Here is a 22,565-nt window from a genome sequence, read left to right as displayed (position 1 = left end):
GTGTCAGGATGTACCAGGATCCTGCAATTCTGACCCCAGGAAGGGCTGCATCGATCTGATTTCAGCATCATCAACCACCTATAAGGCAGAAAACATCCATTCCATGCACTCTTTCCTTATCAGAATCACAGGATATGCTAGGATGTGCAGGATTTGCAGGATATCCAGGATCTAGCAGGATCTGACCCCAGGAAGGGCTGCATCTATCTGATTTCAGCGAGCACTGTTCCTGCGAGGCACGGGATCAGTCTCGTCGTCCACTGTTGCTCAGGCCAACCAGCTGCTACCGCCATTCTCTCGAAGGCCACAAGAAAGTCATCTGGAGCATCATTGGGACCCATCTTACACACTTGCATATTACTGATCAACGATGGTCCTACCAGAGCTCCCATGGGTGATGTTGACCCGGCGCCGGCTCCACTAGTCCCCTGGAGCAGCTGGGCTAATGTCCGCGCCTGGTCCCCCATAGCTTGGACCAACTCCGCATGCCTACATCCAGTTTCTGCCTGACTGGCACGCCATAGGTCCTGGTTGCTTTGCAGCACCGCCTTAAGGAACTCCGTTTGTTTCTGTCTTTCAGAGGCCAGAAGGGTGAATAACTGTTGGACATCCATCTTGGGTCCTAGGGGAAAAAAAACAAAGAAAAGGAAACCCAAGTGCGGCCTTTTTTTTTTTCTTGGCCCACACCCGCAAGTTCCACCCAACCACCGCTAGCCAAAGCCTTCTACCAAACCCAAATCCTCCACTAGCTGTCCCCAGGGTACTCTTACCCGACAGACTGATGAGTCTTAGCCTTGGGTTTCAATATCTGGGCTTAGCGTCCTGCGATACTGCTGGGCTCCCTCCGGTCTGGTTCCACAGTTCTTTTACTACGACTCCTCAGGTCCGGACATGCTCCCACAGCTGCTGCTTGTACTCCGCTGCAGTCCCGGTCCCGGTCCACTCCAATGGATGTAATCCACTCCAACAAACTTTGGTTACAAAAAAAAACTTTACTCTTGTCCTGGTTTTTTTTTTTGTAGGGGGTTTTCTTTCAGTCTCCCATGTGGCAATGTATATTCAATCCCATGAATGATACCACGTTATGTCACCAGCGGGGTCAGGGCAATGGGTCCCGAGCTGCTGGGACATGGATTTTTTTAGCTCTTGTGTGCTGCGGCTTGCGACACAAGGAAGAATAAGTCCGGTTTAGCAAAAAGAAAACACAACGCATACAGGTAAGTAAGGGAAAACCAAAACCTGGACTGGATTTAATTCATGAAATCCAAAAACAAAATGGTTGCTTCACACTTCAGCCTTATAACAGTTCTCAAAACAAAATAATAAGAAACTAAACTTTGCCAGGAATAGGCCATAAATAGGTAATGTTCAGATGTTCAGAAGAGGCAAAACTCCTTAGTCTTATTGTGCTGGATACTCTCTCCAACAAGGGAATATCAAAACCAAAACAACAAAACTCAAAAATCTGAATCTTTAACTCTCTATGTTCAAAAAGAGTTCTTTTCAGTTAAGACAGAGTTCCTCAAAATTAAGTTACATTAGTCTGGCTAAGACCTAGGTTCAGCACAAGTCCTTATTTCTTTCCTAACCAGACTGAACTTGAACCAGTGCTATGGCACAGTTTTCCTCCAGCCTCTGCAGTGCTGGACAAGGTAGTGTGCCTCAAGTGATGAAATTTTGCCAATCACTGGCCCGCTATCCCACCACATATAATGTGAGGCTAACCCCACACACCTTGCAAACCAATCCGGTCTAACCAGTTCAAAAATAGTCCTTCCAGAAAAACCTGGACACTTGTAATCCACTATGATACAGCAATGGACACTTGCCTTTGGTTAGCAGACTTCCATGGGCTGTAGGCTGGCAGGTACCTCAGGGAGAGACTCCGGCTCCAAATCCAGCTCCATGCCTTGGAACTCTTCAAATGGACTTTCAGGTGACTCTGCCCCAGCCTCTACAAGTTCCATCGGCTCAGGAACTGAACAGCTAGGCAGAGCTCCCAGCCCTGAGCCTTGCGACTGCCTAGCTTGCCTCCAGCTTTCCTTCTCCCCCTCTAGCCAAGCAGGCCTTAGGTTTAGCAGTTGGGAACCACGCCCCAAACGCTCAGGTGTGCTGGATATCCTGTTTTTCCTTCCCTGACTAAGTAGGGGAAGGGAAACCTGCAGTTTGGCACTAGGACTCTCTCTGCTGGATACAGGAGAAAAAGCAGGCAAAAAGTTACCCTGAGGTTTTAAAGGAGCAGCTTGGGCACTATCTGCTCTGGGAATAGGTTTGGTACTAGGAACAGTCCTAGCAGGCATACCTTGCATATCACAATACGTATAAAAAAGTTGAAGAACACTGCCCTTGTCCACTCTTCCAAAAATACTAGAACAAGCGATTCACATCTATCCTTTCCATTCCACTCAGTATTTTATAGACCTCTAACATATCACCTCTGAGCTGTTTCTTCTCCAAGCCAAAGAGCTCGAGCCGCTTTAGCCTTTACTCATAAGGAAGCAGTCCCAAACCTTTTATCATTTTTGTCGCCCTTCTCTGTAGCTTTTCTAATTCTACTATATCTGTTTTGAGACACGGTGACCAGAACTGCACACAGTATTCAAGTTGTGGCTGTACCATAGAGCAATACAAGGGCATTATAGCATTTTCGTTTTCCATTGCGTTCCTGATAATTCCTAACATTTTATTTGCTTTTTTAGCCACCAATGCATATTGAGCTGAGGGATTCAATGTATCCTCAACAATGACTCCTAGAGCCTTTTCCTGGGCAGTGACTCGTAACATAGAACCTAGCACCATGTAGCTATAGTTCAGGTTCCTCTTTCCCACTTTCATCACTTTGCACTTGTTCACATTAAACATCATTTGCCATTTTGATGCCCAGTCTCCCAGTCTCACAAGGTCCTCTTGCAATTTTTCACAATCTTCTTACAATTTAACAACTTTGTGTCATCGGCAAATGTAATTATCGCACTAGTTATTCCTATCTCTAAATCATTAACAAATATGTTAAATAGCAGCGGTCACAGCACAGACCCCTGGGGAACCCCACTATATATCAGTCAAAGAATATATAGGATGCAGAGAGATCAATCGATCTCACAAAAATACCTCTTTATATACAAAATACCCCATTGTATACCCTTCTCCATTGAGAATATTGACCATTTAAACCCCCACCCTGTTTTCTGTCTTTCAACCAGTTCTTTAATCCATAATAGGACATTACCTCCTAGCCCATGACATTCTAATTTCCTCAGAAGTCTTTCATGAGGTACTTTGTCAAATGCCTTTTGAAATACACAATCAACCAGTTCACCTTTATCCACATGTTCATTTACTTCTTCAAAGAAATGCAGTAGATTGGTGAGGCAAGATTTCCCTTAACCATGTTGGCTTTCTCTCATTAATCCATGCTTATGTATATGTTCTGTCATTTTGTTCTTTATAATAGTCTCTACCATTTTGCCCGGCACCGACGTCAGATTTGCCAGTCTTTAATTTCCCGTATCATCTCTGGAATCCTTTTTAAAAATTGGCATTACATTGGCTACCCTCCAGTCTTCTGGTACTATGCTGATTTTAAAAGAAAAAATACAAATTACTAACAATAGCTCTGCAAGTTTATTTTTCAATTCCATCAACACTTTGGTTTGTATATCGTCTGGTCCAGGCAATTTGCTACTTTTCAGATTGTCAAATTGACCCGTTACATCATCCAGTGTTACAGAGATTTGTATGAGTTTCTCTGATTCATCAGACTTGAATACTATTTCTGGCACTGGCAACTCCCCACGTCTTCCTCAGTGAAGACCGAAGCAAAAAAGCCCCTTTTATCCCTCGGTTGTTTTAGCGATCCAACTGATTATCTTCTCGGCTTCTTGCTTTTAATATACCTAAAAAAGTTTTTACTGCATGTTTTTGCTTTTAGTGCAATCTTCTTTTCAAGGTCTCTCTTCACCTTCCTTATTAGCGCCTTGCATTTGACTTGGACTTCTTTGTGCTATTTACAATTATTTTCAGTCAGATCCTTTTTCCACTTTCTGAAGGATTCTTTTTTTTTAGCTCTAATAGCTTACTTCACCTCCTGAGAAATATGAGGAAGGAGAATGGGAATGGGAGGGCCAGGGCGAGGGAAAGGGATGGATGGAGACCTTCAGACAAATGTAGTAAAAAGAAGGAAATTGAAGACCGAATAGTAGTAACAAAATCTGGACAGAAAAGCAGGAAAAGCTCTGATCCCAGAGGAATTCTATGAGCATCGGATCTTTTATCGCCACCAGGCTACGATTCTAAAGGAGAGGAGACAACGGCGAATGAACAGGCTCGGGGAGACAATCAGGAAGGAGCAGAGAGCTAAGGAAGGAGAGAGGCGGCTAGCGGAAGAGGAAAGTAGGCGAAGGAAAGAGGCAGAAGAGGGGGAGCAAGGACAGAGAGAGAGCTAGGGGAGGTGGAGAGAGTTAGCTCTGCCCCCCCCCCCCCCGACATCATCCATCAGGCTCCGACTCTAAAGGGGAGGAGCCAACAGTGAATCAACAGACTCGGGCAGATGAGCAGGAAGGAGCAGAGAGCTGAGGAAGGAGAGAGGTTGCTAGCGGAAGAGGAAAGTAGGTGAAGGATAGAGGCAGAAGAGGGGGAGCAAGGACAGAGAGAGAGCTAAGGGAGGCGGCGAGAGTAAGCTCTGCCCACCCCCGACATCATCCACCGGGCTCCGACTCTAAAGGGGACGAGACAATGGCGCTTAATCGTTCAGTGTGCGCCGAAGGCGAGCGTTAAAGGTGCTCGCCTTAGCGAGAGCGCCTTTGCGAAGGGCCTTGAGAAGGGATGAGCCACTGCTAAAGAAGAAACAGGAGGAGACCACAGCAGGCGCAGAGGGCACACAACCAGGCAGACATAGAGGACAGCAGACACTGAGACAGCCACAGCCAGGCAGGCGCAGAGGACAGCAGACACTGAGACAGCCACAGCCAGGCAGGCACAGAGGACAGCCACAGCAGACCAGCAAGCAGGCAGCAGTGGAAGCAGCAGACGGAAGCAAGATGTTGAGCTACCCAGTTTTCTGCACCGTCTGCCATCTGTATGACTATCTCCCCTCTGGGAGGCAGTCTTACGTATGCGCTTGATGCGGAGAAATGGAAAGCCTGAAGAAACAAGTCAGACTCCTGGAGGGTAAAATACTGGAACTGGAGGCACTTTAGGCAGCGGAGGAGGGAGACAGAGATGCAGAGAATGTCAAGACAGAGAAAGCAGAGAACAAGACAGAAAGGAAGAAGTCAGAGAGCTGGAGAAGTTCATAGAGGAGGCATAAAGGGAGGCCATGGAAAATCACCAGCAACAGTCAGTGGAACTACCGAAAGACATGCGTTAAAAACGCTAGTGCGGCTTTGTAAAAGGAGCTTTTTTTTATGTATAGAACATAGAAACATAGAAGATGACGAAAGAAAAGGGCTACAGCCCATCAAGTCTGCCCACTTTTTACCCACCCCCTGTCTATGCCCTAATGACCCAATTTTCTTATCTTGACCCTCGTAGGGATCCAACATGGGTATCCCATTTATTCTTAAAGTCTGGCACGCTGTCTGCCTCGATCACCTGCACTGGAAGCTTGTTCCAATGATCAACCACTCTCTCTGTGAAGAAATACTTTCTGGAGTCGCCATGAAATTTTCCGCCTCTGAGTTTGAGCGGGTGCCCTCTTGTGGCCGAGGGTACCTTGAGAAAGAAAATATCATCTTCCACTTCGACATGTCCCATGAGGTACTTAAATGTTTCGATCATGTCTCCCCTCTCCCTACGTTCCTCGAGAGTGTAGAGCTGCAATTTGTTCAGTCTCTCTTCTTACGAGAGACCCTTGAGCCCCGAGATCATCCTGGTGGCCGTCCGCTGAACCGATTCAATTCTGCGCACATCTTTACTGTAATGTGGCCTCCAGAATTGCACACAGTACTCCAGATGAGGTCTCACTATGGCCCTGTACAACGGCATTATGACTTCAGGCTTTCGGCTGACGAAACTTCTATTGATACAACCCAATATCTGCCTTGCCTTAGATGAAGCCTTCTCCACTTGATTGGCAGTTTTCATGTCTGCACTGATGATTACTCCTAAATCTCGTTCTGCTGAAGTCCTAGTTAAAGTTTCTCCGTTCAAGAAGTACGTCCTGCATGGATTTCCACTTCCGAGGTACATGACCTTACATTTCTTAGTATTGAAGCCTAGCTGCCAGGTTGAGGACCAACTTTCCAATGTAAGCAGGTCCTGCGCCATATAATTCTGTAAACTACATTCACTTACTATATTACATAGTTTGGCGTCATCGGCGAATAGTGTTATTTTACCTTGAAGCCCTTGAGTCAGATCCCCTATGAATATGTTGAAAAGGAGTGGACCCAGGACTGAGCCCTGCGGCACTCCACTGGTCACCTCCGATGTTTTAGAGAGGGTACCATTAACCACCACTCTCTGAAGTCTGTCACTCAGCCAATCATTGACCCATGCAGTTAGTGTCTCTCCTAACCCCATCGATTCCATCTTGCTTAGCAGCCTGCGGTGTGGGACACTGTCAAAAGCTTTACTGAAGTCCAGGTACACGATGTCCAAAGACTCTCCCAAGTCCAACTTTCTTGTTACCCAGTCAAAGAAGCTGATGAGATTGGATTGGCAGGATTGTGTGGCTCCTAAGCTGCAACATTTGAAAGGTCCCCTTGATTTAAGCAGAAAGTAATTTTTAAGGTTTAATACCCTGTATCCCCGAAAATAAGCCCTAGCATGATTTTTAAAGTTGCTCCTAATATAAGCCCTACCCCAAAAATAAGCCTTAGTTAAGATTGACCCCCGAAGCCCCTCCTCTCTGAATGTCCCCGACACTCCCTGAATCCCATCCTTGACACTAGTGCTGCCCAATTTGCTGAAAAAATCGGACTCGTCAATTCTGCGACCCCCACCCTAGTGAGACCTGACATACCTCTGCTCCGAGGCTGCCTAAAGCAGTAGCAGCAGCAGTGCTCTGAACAGGTTGCTTCATGGCCTTCCCCGCTGGGGCCTTCATTCTGCTGTGTCACATTGGGAGGGTCAGTGGGGGTCTGCTGCACAAGGGGATGGGAGGGAGGGATAGAAAGATGCTGCACAAGGGGATGGGTGAGAGGGGAGGAAAGATGCTGCACATGGGGGGAAGGGCAGAAAGGAAAGAGGAAGAATTGGGGTGGAGGAGAGGAAGGGAAAGATGATTGTTGTACATGAAAAAAAATAAGACATCCTCCGAAAATAAGCCCTAATGCATTTTTTGTGACCCAAAATTAATATGACACTGTCTTATTTTCGGGGAAACACGATAGTTTTCCATGCTAGAGAAACATGAAGTCCTAAGCTGTAGGCTTGTCTTCTTTATAATCCTGCCTTACTTCCAGAATGTCTATTCTTTTTTTTAAATCTTATATTCTCTGTAAACCATATAGCAAATGAAACATACCTTCCCCCCCCCCAAAAAAAAAGTTTGATTTCATTCTGTGATGAAGGAAGGGAGTTTGTTTTGCTGTGAAAAATCCAGCCTGAAGCAAGTTTTCACATGCCAAATTTAAATAATGGCATCATAAGGTAAGTTTACAGATGAACTGCTGTGATAGGACTAATTTGTGTTGGTTGCAAAAGAGCTTTTCCCCTTGTCAGTCATGACTAAGCAAAAAAAACAACCCCAAAACACATAGAAGCAGCTTGGCACCCCTCCCACATTTTTCTCTCACATTTGCGCTATTAGTCCTTAACATACAACACAAAAGACAATGCTGCAGATGCATATGTGGAGGGTAATTTACAAAGCTGAGCACAGTTATTTTATACCTGAGGTAAATTCAAGAAAGGTCAGCTACAGTCAGGTGCTAAACATTTGGCACTTTCGCCTCCTATGGGAAAAACAGCATAAGCTGCATTGCTACCAAAACAGGTTCTCAACAAATACAGAATAAGTAACTAAAAATTAAAAATACAAATATGCAGACACTCCTAGATATTCTCCACACATGCACATTTACAGTCATTTATAGTTTTCATTACCAAAACACATTCCTTATACCAGTCACTACTTACAAGTTATTAAAAATCCACATTATCACACACTAAAGCACAATTTATTGAATGATTTATTGTAAATAAATCATTTTGTTACTTCACGAAATATTCCATCTATCAAATCATTATTCATAGGACACCTGAGGAAGACAGTTTTGTCGAAACATGGACCGTATTTTTTCATGTGGATTATTGGACTTTACTTTTTTTTTTTTAATAAATATTTTTTATTCTTTTTTTTAAATTCTTACATCAAGTGAAATACATGTAATACATTCAATTATGAAAAAACACTTGAAATTATTATTAAATGTTCTTACAATGTGAATTAAATAAACCCTTTATCAGAATTTTATATCATATTAATATTACAATAGTTTTCCCTCCCTACCCCTTCTATATGTTCTATACATGTGTTATTATATCTGATCAGTAGAATAATTTGTCAATGGTCCCCATATTTTATTAAATTTTTTAATATAACCTTGTTGTAATGCCAATACTTTTTCCATTTTATATATATGACAAATTGAATTCCACCAAAAAGTGTAATTCAATTTAGTGTAATCCTTCCAGTTCTGAGTAATTTGCTGTATGGCGACCCCTGTTAAAATTAATAAAAGTTTATTATTATTAGCTGAAATCGGACTTTGTGTTCTCATTGCTGTTCCAAATAATATTATATCATATGATAGTCCAACATGATTTTCTAATAAATTATTAATTTGGGGCCAAATTAATTTCCAAAAGGAATTAATGCAGGGACAAAAGAATAGTAAATGGTCCAATGTCCCCACTTCTATCCTACAATGCCAGCATCTATTAGATATATTACTATCTAATTTTTGTAATCTCGTAGGGGTCCATAAAACTCTATGTAATAAAAACAACCATGTTTGACTCATAGATGCTGATCTTGTAGTATGTATTCTCCAGGACCAAAATTTTTGCCATTGAGATGGAAAAATTATCTGTCCTATCTCAATACTCCAAATATCCCTAAGTCCTGATCTCTTTTTTTTGTTTAAAAATTCGTTTATTTCTTATACCATTTTGCGGCTTGGTGTCCTAGAAAATCCGCTTGAAAACAAAGGATTGGTAAACTATATTGAGTGTTAAGATTCTTCCATTCAGGGAACCCTTCCTGAATGGCCTGCTTCAATTGCATCCATTTAAAATATTGTGTTTTTTCTAATCCAAATTTTTGTTGCAATTGTGAAAAACTAAGCAGTGATCCATTTACTATTACATCTTTTAAAGTACGTATACCTGCTTTTATCCATTGTTTCCATACTATTTTAAATCCACCAATTTTGATCCTGGAGTTTACCCAAATAGATTGATTTAAAGATTTAGCCAATGGATCTGTTAATAAATTGCTTATAAATCTTAATGTTTTCCATGTATCTATTAGAATTCTATGATCTTTATATCTCCTAGGTATTGTTATACTAATGAAATGTTCTGGATGTAAAGGGAACATGAGGCGCCATTCTAAATATAACCAGTCGGGTACATTTTCCATGAGATCTGGGAGGATCCAATACATTCCCTGTCTTAAAATATAGGCTTGATGGTACCTATAGAAATTTGGAAAATTTACCCCTCCTTCCTTAATTGTTTTTTGTAATGATGCTAAAGCGATTCTTGGTCTTTTCCCAAACCAAACAAATTTTGTTAGTATACTGTTTAATTTTTTATAAAATGACCCCTGAAAAAATATTGGAATCATACTCATTTGATAACAAACCACAGGTAAAATCATCATTTTAATTGTTTGGATTCTTCCCCACCAAGAAAGATGTAAAGGATTCCATTGCTCGCACATTTCTGTTATTTTCTTTAATAAAAGTTTTTCATTCTCTTTAACTGTGTCATCAATTGTATTTTTTATAAGAATACCTAAATATTTTAGTCCTTCCTCTTTCCATTTAAATGAATATGAATCAAATAATCCTTTGGTGCAATGGATATTAATTGGAAGAACTTCAGATTTTTCCCAATTGATTTTATATCCAGAAAACTTTCCAAACTTTTCTATTAAATTAAGTAGATGTGGAATGGTGTCTTCTGGTTCTCTTAAATATAATAATATATCATCTGCATATGCAGATAATTTAAACTCCCAATTAGAAAATGTGATTCCCTTTATTCCCTTAGTTTGATTTATTGCAATTAATAAGGGTTCTAGAACGATATCAAAAAGTAAGGGAGATAAAGGACAACCTTGTCTAACTCCCCTTAGCAAGTTAAATTTATCAGATAAGTTATTGTTTATATTTAATCTTGCTCCAGGGGAGCTATATAATGTTTGAATCATTTTAATAAAACCAGGTCCTATACCAAACCATTCTAGAGCTTGATACATAAACTTCCATTCTACTCTATCAAATGCTTTTTCTGCATCTAATGATATTAGAAAAGCTGGATCATTCAAATTTTTTGCTAAATTTAGAGAATGAAATGCTAATCTAGTGTTATGTGAAGAGTGTCTTTTAGCAACAAATCCTGTTTGGTGTATATCAATAATAAAAGGAAGAGCTTTTGCTAATCTTATAGCTAGCACTTTAGCAATTAATTTAGCATCTACATTCATCAAAGATATAGGCCTATAATTTGTTATCAATGTCGGATCCCTGTTTGGTTTTGGTAAGACAATTATAACAGAATCAGCCATAGTTCCTGATATATTTCCATTATTTATTTGATATTGATATAAATTTAATAGATAAGGTAATAAAATATTTTGAAATGTTTTGTAAAATTCAACAGTATATCCATCTCCACCTGGAGCGGATCCAACTCTAAGAGCTTTCAATGCTGATTCTACTTCTTTTAAAGATATATGTTCTTCTAAACTTCCTTTTATATGATCCGGAATATTTGGTCCAATAAATGCCTTTAAAAATTCTATACCATCTTGTTCTTTATTTTCATAAGTATCAGAAGTATATAAATCCTTATAAAAATCAAGAAACTGTTTTATAATATCTTCATTACTAGTGTGTGTATTGCCCCGTTTATCCTTAATTGCAATAATCTTAGATTTTCTTTTTTTTGCTTTAATAAAATTTGCTAATAATCTTCCATTTTTATTTGAATTTCCATAATACTGTACTTGCCGACAGAACATATCTTTCCTTACAAATTGAGAAGAAATCTCATTATATTTAACTTTTGTTTTTAATAATTTCTGCAATGTATCATGTTCCCATTTAATAATTAATTTTTGTTCTAATAATTTAATTTCTTGTTCCAATTGTATAAATTGTTTTTTAAGTTGTTTTTTCATATATGCAGAATATGATATGATATTCCCTCTCATTGTTGCTTTATAAGCGTCCCATAAAATTTCAATGTTTATGTTATCCGAATTATTGAATTGAAAGAATTCATGCATTTTTTCTTTAATATTTTCTATAAATTTTATGTGTGCAAGTAAAGCATTATCAAATCTCCAAATTGGTTTAGAATAAACTGATATATCATTCTGCAGATCAATCCACACACCAGCATGATCTGATATAATAATAGGATCAATAATTGCTTTCATCACTTTTTGTGCTATGTTATTAGAAACGAATATATAATCAATTCTTGAAAAGGATTTATGGACCTGAGAACAGAAAGAATATTCTTGATCATTAAAATGAAGGATACGCCATATATCTACTAAATCACAAGTTTGTATCAAATTATCTAATCCTAATGATTTCATAATTTTACTTGGTTTTTTATCCATAATAGGATCCATTACAGCATTGAAATCTCCAGCTACTATTAAATTATTAGCAGCCAGTGGTAGTAATATCTGCTGAATATTTTTGAAAAACTCCATTTGATTTGAATTAGGAGCATATAAATTAAATAAGTCCAGGGTTGTATTCCTCAGATCCATTTTAATATGTACCCATCTTCCTAATGGATCAAATTTTATTAACTTAAAATCTGCTATACATTTTTTATTTATGAGAATAGCTACTCCTGCTTTTTTTCCAACAGCCGGTGCAAAAAAACATTTGGACACCCAACCTTCTTTTAGTTTATTAGATTCAATACCTGACAAGTGTGTCTCTTGTATGAAATAAATATCAGCTTTTTGCTTATGAAGAAAATCTAGTATTTTCTTTCGTTTGATTGGATGGTTAAGACCATTGACATTAAGAGAATAAATTTTAAGAGCCATTTAAATTAATAAGTAATATTTGAAGTAAAATTCTATAAATATATTTTTGATCAGATATCCACACATGTTTAATATTTATTCTTTTATTTATTATTAAACCCTTACTTTTAAGATTTTCTTTAATTAATTTCATCTCCCTTTTCCTACCCCCCTCCCTTCCCTCCCCATTCAGCAAAAATAGTGTATACTTGGCAACACGCATATCAAGATCAGCCATAACACACTCCAAGAAGACCCTTTAGCTTTCCAAATACAGTTTAAGTCATTAAATATTTAAATAATATTAAAATGTAAATAATTCATATATTATATATCTATGAATTCAGTCAGTTTCATATACATTTCGTAGGATATTTTAAAATTCTATATTTATTACCATTAATTCATTAATAAATAAATAAATATAGTATTTATCTTTTATTATATCCCAAAAAACTTTTTCCTCTCATCTTATATTTTATTATAGTAATATCATTAATATGGGAACATAATGATATAGGAACAATAGTTTCACAAGTAAAGAATCTCCCCCCCCCCATGAGAGAACACCGCTAAAATCACACACCAGGCACATACATCGTTTCTCCACTTATCTGATTCTCTCTTTATCTCTTCTCATTTTTATTTTCTTCTTTTTCCTTGTCTTCTTTCTTCTTCTTTTCCTAAGGAGATTATATTGAATAGTTCTTTACGATCTTCCAAAGTTCTTATAATCCATTTTCTGATTTCTTTTTCTTCTTTTTTCTTCTTATATTTTATATTATATGTTCATGTTGTGTTTCCGGTATGAAAAAAATCCATTTCCTGTGTTCCTCACGCATAGACCTTCGGGATTGTAAGTTTTTAAATTTTTAAGTCATTTTGAAGAGAGAAGAGGGAATACAATTCAAACAAGTATATATATGTGTCCGGTGTGCGACCCCGCAGCAGTCTCACCACAGGAAAAGAAAAACCTCACCCGAAAAACCATCCCCCTCAATTTTTTTTTTTTTAATCTCTGATATTCCCACCAATCTATTCTGTCTGTAATAAATTTCAAAGCAGGCTTTTAGTTATATTATCTTTTCTATATTACATTCATTTAAATTTATGTTAACTTTCTTTCTTTTCATATTTTATATTATAATTATAATTATTTCCTGTTAAACTTACAAACATATAATTGCATTAAGCCTTTTAAAATTTTTTTTTTTTGCATTTTAGAATGTCTGTTACATTCTAATTCTATTGTAAGAGAGACGTTGAAAAGAATATATTTGAAGCTAATTAAAAACATTCTAAATCGTTGCATTTTGAAATATAGTAAATTCTTTAAAATTATTTTTCTCTATATAATTAATATATGATGATATATATAGTATAATATTTTCCTCAACATTTCTAATTAATAAATTAAAGACATATTATTCAAAATTAGGATGACATAGGTATTTCTTGAGTTTGAATAAATTTCTCTAGTTTCTCAGCATCATCAAATGTAAAAGTTTTATTTCCGATGGTAACCTTCATGTTTGCAGGATACATTAATCCAAACTTTGCACCTAATTCTCTTAGTTTTGGCCTCAATTCCAGCAACTTTTTCCTTTTTATCGCTGTGTTTTTAGCAAAACCAGGAACAAAGTGGATATAAGCATCTTGATATTTAAGACCTTTATTTTGCTTTGCTAGTTGAAGTATTTCTAAGACCTGTTGGTGGCGCAATAGTTTGAATATAAATGGTCTTGGTCCGTGTTGATTTTCTCCTCTCTTCATAGGCACTCTATGTGCTCTTTCTACCTCTATGGGATATTTTGTTTTTATCGGAAGTAGTTTGGGTAACAGATTTTCAATAAAGACTACCGGATTTCCCTTTTCTGCTCCTTCTGGTAATCCAATCAAACGGACATTACTTCTTCTTTCTCGATTAGAATAATCTTCAATTTCTTTAGTAAGTATTTCTATTTTTTTTCTTTCTGTTCGACTGTATCTTGCTTCTTCTTCTACAAGCATCATTCTTTCTTCTAGATTATTTGACTTTAATTCCAGGAGATCCATTTTTTTGTTTAGCGTTGAAACGTCCTCTGATATATTCGTAACTTTTTTTGTTAAAACTGATAGCATTTCCTTTATTTCCTTTAGTTCTTTTATTACTTCTATATCTGTCATTTTTGAACCTGTCTCCTGTTCCGGTTTTGCTCTTTTGCTGCTACCAGCCAGCGCAAAGTCATTCTTGTTTTGTTTTCCTGTTGCCATCTTTTATCTTATCTTCTTTATTTAATCCAGGCTTTTTTTTCTTATTTTTTTTAAATTCTTTTAGACTTTTTGCAGACTTTCAAGGTCTTTTTCTTGGAGCTCACTTATTAGCCGACCTTCCTCATGCGCGTCCAAGCCATGCCCTATTGGACTTTACTTTTAATAAAGCCTGCATCTTGAACATCATCTCCTCCACAGTGTTTTTGTTCTTTTCAAACTCCCAGGTCTGTGGAGTATCAAGGATTAACCTTTTGTATGTGCTTCTGTGACAAAACCTGAACTTCAGGAAGACAAATCTATGCAGTAGAACACTAGAAAAGTAGAAAAGAGAAATGAATTTCTTCTGTACTGTGTAAAATATGAGAAGAGATGCACATTCCCACAGGTTACAAATTCCAGTTTCACTCCAGAAAAATAAAAAAGGCTTTGTATCTATCCTTTGTTTGTTCTGTTTGTCTTAGTAAGCTCTTTTGAGCAGGGACTTTCTCCTTCGTGACTCTGTACAGCGCTGCATACGTCTAGTAGTGCTATAGAAATAATTAGTAGTAGTAGAATATGACTTTTCTTGGTTTAGCCAACAATGGTCACAAGATTTGGGAGTTTCAATCTCAGACATACCCCCTCTTCTATGGGCTTCGGGGCTGTTATCATGCAGCAGCCGCTAGTGCGGCTTTGTAGAAGAGGGGAATAGTTTTTAGAAAAATTTGAATATTTCAACTAAGATAAGGCTATCAATTTCCCTAAGGGAACTGAGTTATAAGATGGTTATAAAGTTGTATATCTCTCCCAAATGGGCAAAACAATTCTTATTAAGGCAGCATTCCAACTGTCTGAAGTGTATGCAACTTGAATGCTGCTTTAGGTCATATATTTTACTTATATGTTATTATACAACACTTTTGGAAACAAATCTTAGACCTTATATCACACCTGTGGCATGCTTGCAGTATGTTGTCTCCAAAAATACTATTCTCATATTTTAATATATGTGCACCAGTGCTGAAAGGACTGAGAACGTTTTTCAAAAAAGCTTTATTGCTGGGTAAAAGTCATTTTAATACGATAGCTAGATGCTATGCACCGTTCCTTGGAACAATGGAGTGCAACAATGATTTCAGCTTCTTAAAATAGCGAGCCAAAAGATTACAGATATAGATTCACCTGATGGGAGAGCATTATAATCTATATTATTTTGGAATTCACCAACACCCTTTGCAAATAGTCATTTACTGAATTTGTAACTCATGCCTATGAGCGTTGGAGCTAATATCGCCATGGCCGGAGATTTAAAAACCAAAATAAAAGCCTAACACAGCTTCGTAAAAGGTTGGGGGGGGGGGTAATTTTATTTGCTTCATACCTCCAACAGCTTAGTCATTTTGTTTATTTTGGGAAAGGAGGGGTGGAATATTAAAAAAAATTTCTTCTGTATTGCTGTATCTTGGTTATGAGATCCTATACGTGCCTTTGTTGTATTGTGAGCTTTTAGCTCTGTTTTTTTCCAATTATATGCCAGAATTGACCAGTGAGATTACAAGGTGCTGTCTTGAGCTATATCTGTTTATATATTTTTTAAATTTTTTATACTACCTTTTGTATTTCACTTGCTGGATGTTGACTAATATCTATCTTTTCCTTTTGCAGCTTTTCTGTAGCTGTTTTCAAAATGGCAAATGAAGCATGTCCTTGCCCATGTGACATTGGTGACAAGTTTGAATATGGGGGGCTTGGTAAAGAGGTACAAATTGAGCATATCAAAGCCTATCTCTGCAAACCACAGTGCAGCTCTGATAAGGCAGTTATTGTAGTACAAGATATATTTGGCTGGGATCTTCCAAACACGAGATACATCGTTGATATGCTCGCAGCTAATGGATACATGTAAGTGTTGTTCACAGAACAGAAGAATTCTATTTGATACATTAATAAAATTTTAAAATGGTCAATGCATATAATAATTCTTTCCCTTAGTACATAGTAACATAGTTACATAGTAACATAGTAGATGACGGCAGATAAAGACCCAAATGGTCCATCCAGTCTGCCCAACCTGATTCAATTTAAATTTTTTTCTTCTTAGCTATTTCTGGGCAAGAATCCAAAGCTTTACCCGGTACTGTGCTTGGGTTCCAACTGCCGAAATCTCTGTTAAGACTTACTCCAGCCTATCTACACCCTCCCAGCCATTGAAGCCCTCCCCTGCCCATCCTCCACCAAACGGCCATACACAGACACAGACCGTGCAAGTCTGCCCAGTAACTGGCCTAGTTCAATATTTAATATTATTTTCTGATTCTAAATCTTCTGTGTTCATCCCACGCTTCTTTGAACTCAGTCACAGTTTTATTCTTCTCCACCTCTCTCGGGAGCGCATTCCAGGCATCCACTACCCTCTCTGTAAAGTAGAATTTCCTAACATTGCCCCTGAATCTACCACCCCTCAATGAGTTGTCTCTTCTGCTATTTGTCAATATAGAGTTACTAACTTCTCTGACTGCATTCTAGTTGTCTTCTCAGTTGGCCTGAAAACTTCCCTGATATTTACTTTCAAAAATGTCTTGTAGAGTGGCTGATGGCTACTCCATATTCCCCAGGTCTAAGTCTCCATGAAGGACTGTAATTCCTGTTTTTCCTATATTACATTTTTGATCTCCCTTTTTCCTTATTTTAAAATATAACTGAGACTTACCCTTTTCTGGTTCAGAAAGCTATTTTCAGCTTGAAAACAGAGAAATAGACAAATTTAATACAGAGGAACAGACTGCAACACAGTGGCTATTAAGGGTGAGCATTAGTTGGTGCACATTTGGGGCCCTTTTGTATAATGTGGCCTTAATGCATCCTTACGTGGGTCTTTCCTGCACACAAAATTCATTTTTTCGCCACAGCTGGAAGATGGCCAATTTTCTATTTTTTGCATTAATGGTGAAACGAGGATTTGGTCAGACTTTTGAAGGGTCTGCAAAAATATTGTATAGGCCGGGGACATGAGACAGCAGGAAATGGGAACTTTTCTTCCTTCTATTTTTGTGAATGGAAACGCTGAGGATGTCAGAGTTCAGTTAAAATATGTGCTTTATAAGAAAATATAATAATGTGTTTTATAAAGTTTATAAGCATTGCTGGCCGACCTGGTGAGGTGTTCCTAGTGGTGGTGGCAGCGTGTCAATGTGTTGAGAGGAAGAGGGGTGGTCTGGGAAATTCTGCTGAGCAAACTTCAGGCCCATTTCCACCCCCCAGTTAGTCCACTCCACTCAACTGATTCACACACTGAGTGGGTCTTGGATGTTGTACCTGGGTAGTTGTTTTGGGATCTCTTCCAGTGGTTTGTCAGTATCTCCTTCTGGTCCAAGAAGGAAATTTTGTTAACCTTAGCATTGACCTTCAAAATATGTTTGTAACAGTGCTGCTTGTAATGTAATGTAATATATGAGGTTCAATTAAAAAAAAAATTTCACTGCCTGTTTCTATTCTGACCATTTATTCCATTTCATGGTCATTACAAAAAATATTTTGTTACATGGGGGGGGGTGTCAAAAATGATGGGCCCTGGGTGCCACATACCCAAGGTACGCCACTGCTACCAGACATACGCAGCGCTGTACAGAGTCACAAAGACAGAACTGTTGGGAAGAGAGGGAGAAATGGTGGACCAGGGGGATGGAGGCAGGCAGGCATGGGGAGATATGGGTTGGGGGTAGTTGGGAAGAGAAAGGGAGAGAAGGATCTGGAGATGGAAGGGAGGTAGGGAGAAATTTTAGGCATGTAGGGAAGAGAGGGAGAAATGGTGGACCAGGGGGATGGAGGCAGGCAGGCATGGGGAGAGATGGGTTGGGGGTAGTTGGGAAGAGAAAGGGAGAGAAGGATCTGGAGATGGAAGGGAGGTAGGGAGAAATTTTAGGCATGTAGGGAAGAGAGGGAGAAATGGTGGACAAGGGGAATGGAGGCAGGCAGGCATGGGGAGAGATGGGGTGGGGGGTAGTTGGGAAGAGAAAGGGAGAGAAGGATCTGGAGATGGAAGGGAGGTAGGGAGAAATTTTAGGCCTGTGGATGGAAGGCAGAGAGATGCAGCATTCTCTTTTTTTTCCTCCATTTCATTGTTCAGCATCACGAGGGGAGGGAAGAAGAAAAACAGAAAAGAGAGGGATCAAAATGTTGGACCATGGGAATAGAGGAGGAGAGATGGACCCATGGGAGTGCAGGAGGGATGAGATCTGGGATAAGAAAGGGGATGGAAAGAAAGGGACAGGGAGTAATAGCCTGACCAGTGGAGAGAGGGAGGGGATTCTAAAAGTGGTGAGCCATGTGGATGAGGTCAAAATGGAGATGACAAGATGAGTGAGAAAGCAGTGAGTATAGTGGTAGAAATGTGGTAATGGGGAGTAGATAGAAAGAAATAGGGGGCTGGGAAAGGAGTGAGATGGGAAATGGGAGAGCTAGGGACTGAGAGAAGATGGAGAATTGAGAGGTAGCTGAAAATTTAAAAAGAAGAGTGAGAAAGAAGGCAAGATTTGAGTGGACAGAGGCTAAAAAAGAAAAGAAAAAGTTAAGAAAGCTGAAAGGGAAAAATCAATACGTTGGAGACAAGCATAAGGAGAAAATGGAATAAGAGAGGAGAAAAAAATGAACAGCAGACACTGGAAAGAGAATTAGTTGAAGAGACAAAAAACAGAAAGAGAAACTGGGACCAAGATGATGGAAAAAACAAAATATCCAGACAAGTTAGAAAAAATTGTTTTATTCTGAATTTATTAACTGGAATATGTTAGCTTTGGGATATGTGCATCACAATTATTTTTGTATTCAGTGGCGCAGTTATATACAGCTGATTTAGGGGAGGGACTGGAGCCCAAAATTAGTGGATGGGCACCAAAGTTTCTCCCCGCCTGAGTGCAATTTACAAATACTAGAGCTGTTGGGGATCCCCAAGCCCTGGCACTTGAAGACATCTTCTTCCAGTCTGACAACCCAAAATCTCCAAGCTTTGCAGCCAATGGCAATATCCTCAAGCTGCCACTGCTTTCATGCATGCATGAAAGCCAAGGTGGGGGGGGGGGACAGGGAGGAGGGAAGGCAGCAGCTCTGCAATATTGCTGCCAGCTGCAGAACTTGGGAAGTTGGAGGGGAGGAGGTGGCCATCAGTTGGTAAGGCTTGGGGATCCCTACTAACTACAGCAGGGGAGATGTTTATTTTGAGGGAGCCTAAGCTCAAAGGGAGAGGCCTAAAAAAGCAGTAATATTTACCCTTACTGAACGATCCTCCACATGCGCTGCTGACAGCTGACGCAGCATCCCTGCTCTGATGAGGCTCACCGTAGCTGTAATAGATGTGAATGGGAAAACCAGGAGTGCGCATCCACTGTCAGCGGTGCACGTGGAGGATTACTCAATCATGGTAAGCATTACTGCTTTTTTCATTCCTCTCCACAGTGTCCCTTTAATGAAGGTTTATTATTAGACTAGTCTTTAAACTCGTTACATTAACGGACGCTAGAATAGATGTGTGTGTCCGTCTTTCTCTCTCTCTCTCCTTGGCCACTTTCTCTCTGGTTTTCTTTCTTTCTTTCTCTCTCCTTGGCCGTTTTCTGTCTTTCTTTCTGTCTCTCTTTCCTCGGCTGTCCACCACCACCCCTTCCCTACTCCTACTGTCCAGCAATAGCCCTTCTACCTTTCTTTTACCTCCCCCCTGTCCAGCAGCACCTCTTCCCTTTTCCCCCTGTCCAACATCAGCCCTTCTCCCTTCCTTTTAACTCCCCCCCCCATCCAGTAGCACCTCTTACCTGCTTCCCCTGTCCATCAGCACCCCTTCACTGCTCCCCCTGTCCAGCAGTAGCCGTTCTCCCTTCCTTTTACCTCCCCACTGTCCAGCAGCACCCCTTCCCTGCTCCCCCTGTCCAGCAGCAGCCCTTCTCCCTTCATTTTATCTCCCCCCTATCCAGCAGCACCTCTTCCCTCTTCCCTGCTCCCAAACCGCCATTCCTACCCTCTCTCCTTCCTGGCTTCCTGGTCTCTTCTGGCCCACTGGCACGGATCGCTGGCCAGCTGTAGCGAACCTCGCAGGCTGCTCTCCACCTCGGTAGCATGTTCCATCTGACGCGATCCCTTACATCAGAGGAGGGGCGGGATCGCGTCAGAGAGAATGTACTACCGAGGTGGCGAGCGGCTTGTGAGGCACGCTACAGCCAGCTGGCGATCCTCAGCAGGCTGCTATGAAGAAGAGGGCAGACGCGAATGAATAGATTTACTACCGTCTTAGAGTGAGTGAGGGCGGAGTCGCAGGCATGTTCTCCGCTTTCTTGCGTCCGTGGTCAGAAACTCCGCCGCCACAGGCTCGATCTACGGATCACGGAAGCAGGGATCACAAAGTTAGAAGTGCGCATGCATGCTTAGGGTTTTATTATAGTAGATATGTACATCTTCTATATTAGAGATTGCAAATTTGGGACCTGCTCAACCTTTTTTTTTTTTTTTTTTTGCTCATCAGCTAATTAGTGTGGCCCCAGAAATTTTTTTTTTGTCTAATGCGGCCCAGGGAAGTCAAATGGTTGGACAACCCTGCCCTACTCCTTCACCGTGAGCAGGGAGGGGTAATTTGCACCACCAAATTTCCCCGTCCCGCCCCACCCGGCTACTTTTTTGTGTCACCCGGCTGGAAAAAATTTCTGGGGAGAACACTGCAACAGGAACTGAAGACCTCTGAATGATGTGCAATACAAGGACTGTAGATGCCAAAACCACACATGTAGTTCTAAAAGTAAAAATAAGAATTCATCATACTGGCACCAATAATCAAATACAGTACTCCCCCGATATTTGCAGGGGTTTCATTCCAGGAACCCCCGCGAATCTCGAAAACCGCGAATACGGTTTTTCATGGGGGAGCCTGAAGAGGGCAGCAGGAGAGCAGCCGGAGTGCCGCGAGTGCAGGAAATCACTCGTGGTATGCTCCGACTGCCTCTTCCTGCACTAAGTCGGGCCTTATCCAATCAGGAGCTGCGTGTCAAAGCAGTGCATATTACAATTTGTGTAGACAGCACCTTATGGAACTACCCCCATAAAGCTAGTCTGTTTTTTTTAATCACAGAAAAGGGCTTTTATAAAATTGCATGACCATGGAAAAGTATTGGGGACTAAATTGTAGAGATGGTGCTGAAACAATTTCTATTCTACAGGCTGTACTTAAAGGTAGGCGCAGTTTATAGAACAGCGCATACACCTGGGAACCATGCCTAATTTAGATGTGGCTATTTGCACCAAGGAAAACATGCAAATGACTGCGCCTAAATTTAGGCATGGATGCCCGTATTCTGTAATTATGCGCGCAACTGAAACTAATGCTCTCCACTCTGCCCATGTCTCGCGTATTTCCACACCTTTTTTTGACTTGTGTTTAAATCTAGGCACATAACTTGTAATTAATTTTAATTTGGGGATAAGCATGTGGAGACAGTTATGTGCACATTTACAAAAATATGTATGTACCTGCACACATTAACAGCATATTTAGAGCAGGCATACTATAAATTTATGCATCAACAATTTATGTTTTATTAGGGTTAAATCTTAAAGTCTGCATTATAAAGGGCTGCCTTTTTTTTTTTTTTTTTTTTTTTTACTTCTCCCATTGGCATTCTATTATCAAATCAATCTCAAAATAGATGGATGTATTTGTTAAAATGGTCATTTTAGAATGAACTAGCAATAAATATACACTAGAATGTGTTTTAGAATGATTTTCCATAAAATGTATTTTTCTCATACAGAACCATCTGCCCAGATTTTTTTGCTGGGAAAGAAGCATGGAGCCCAACTGCTGACTGGGCCACCTTTCAGGAATGGCTGAAAACCCGACCTGCAAGAAAAGCAGACAAGTAATCTTTGCGCTTAATACATTTCATATACACTGTGACATGTGATCTTACTAAAACTGTTTCAATTTAAAAAAAGCTATAGGAAAGGTAGGAGATTGATTTTACCCATGAGCTGATGAAGAGGACATCAATTGATAATGACAAAAGCATCTACCACCAAAGATGTTATATGAAAGGAGAATTAAAAATTTAAGATGCAGTTCAGTTGGGTA

General features: G+C 39.7%; 1 protein-coding gene across 3 annotated transcripts in view; it reads left to right on the top strand.

Moving 5' to 3' along the window:
• Positions 1-22,565, top strand: part of CMBL (carboxymethylenebutenolidase homolog) — a 66,041-nt gene that overhangs the window by 4,267 nt on the left and 39,209 nt on the right. For 2 of the 3 annotated variants that reach the window (XM_033929819.1, XM_033929817.1), the window contains exons 2-3: positions 16,127-16,363; positions 22,246-22,353. In XM_033929819.1, the coding sequence (XP_033785710.1) occupies positions 16,149-16,363; positions 22,246-22,353 (323 nt within the window). In that variant the 5' untranslated portion in view covers positions 16,127-16,148. Of the gene's footprint in view, positions 1-13,918; positions 14,178-16,126; positions 16,364-22,245; positions 22,354-22,565 lie in introns of those variants that run through there. The other variant, XM_033929818.1, reaches the window with a different exon arrangement.

This window comes from Geotrypetes seraphini, chromosome 2, assembly GCF_902459505.1.
Source record: "Geotrypetes seraphini chromosome 2, aGeoSer1.1, whole genome shotgun sequence".
NCBI lineage: Eukaryota > Metazoa > Chordata > Amphibia > Gymnophiona > Dermophiidae > Geotrypetes > Geotrypetes seraphini.
This window is presented reverse-complemented; position numbering and strand designations above follow the sequence as displayed.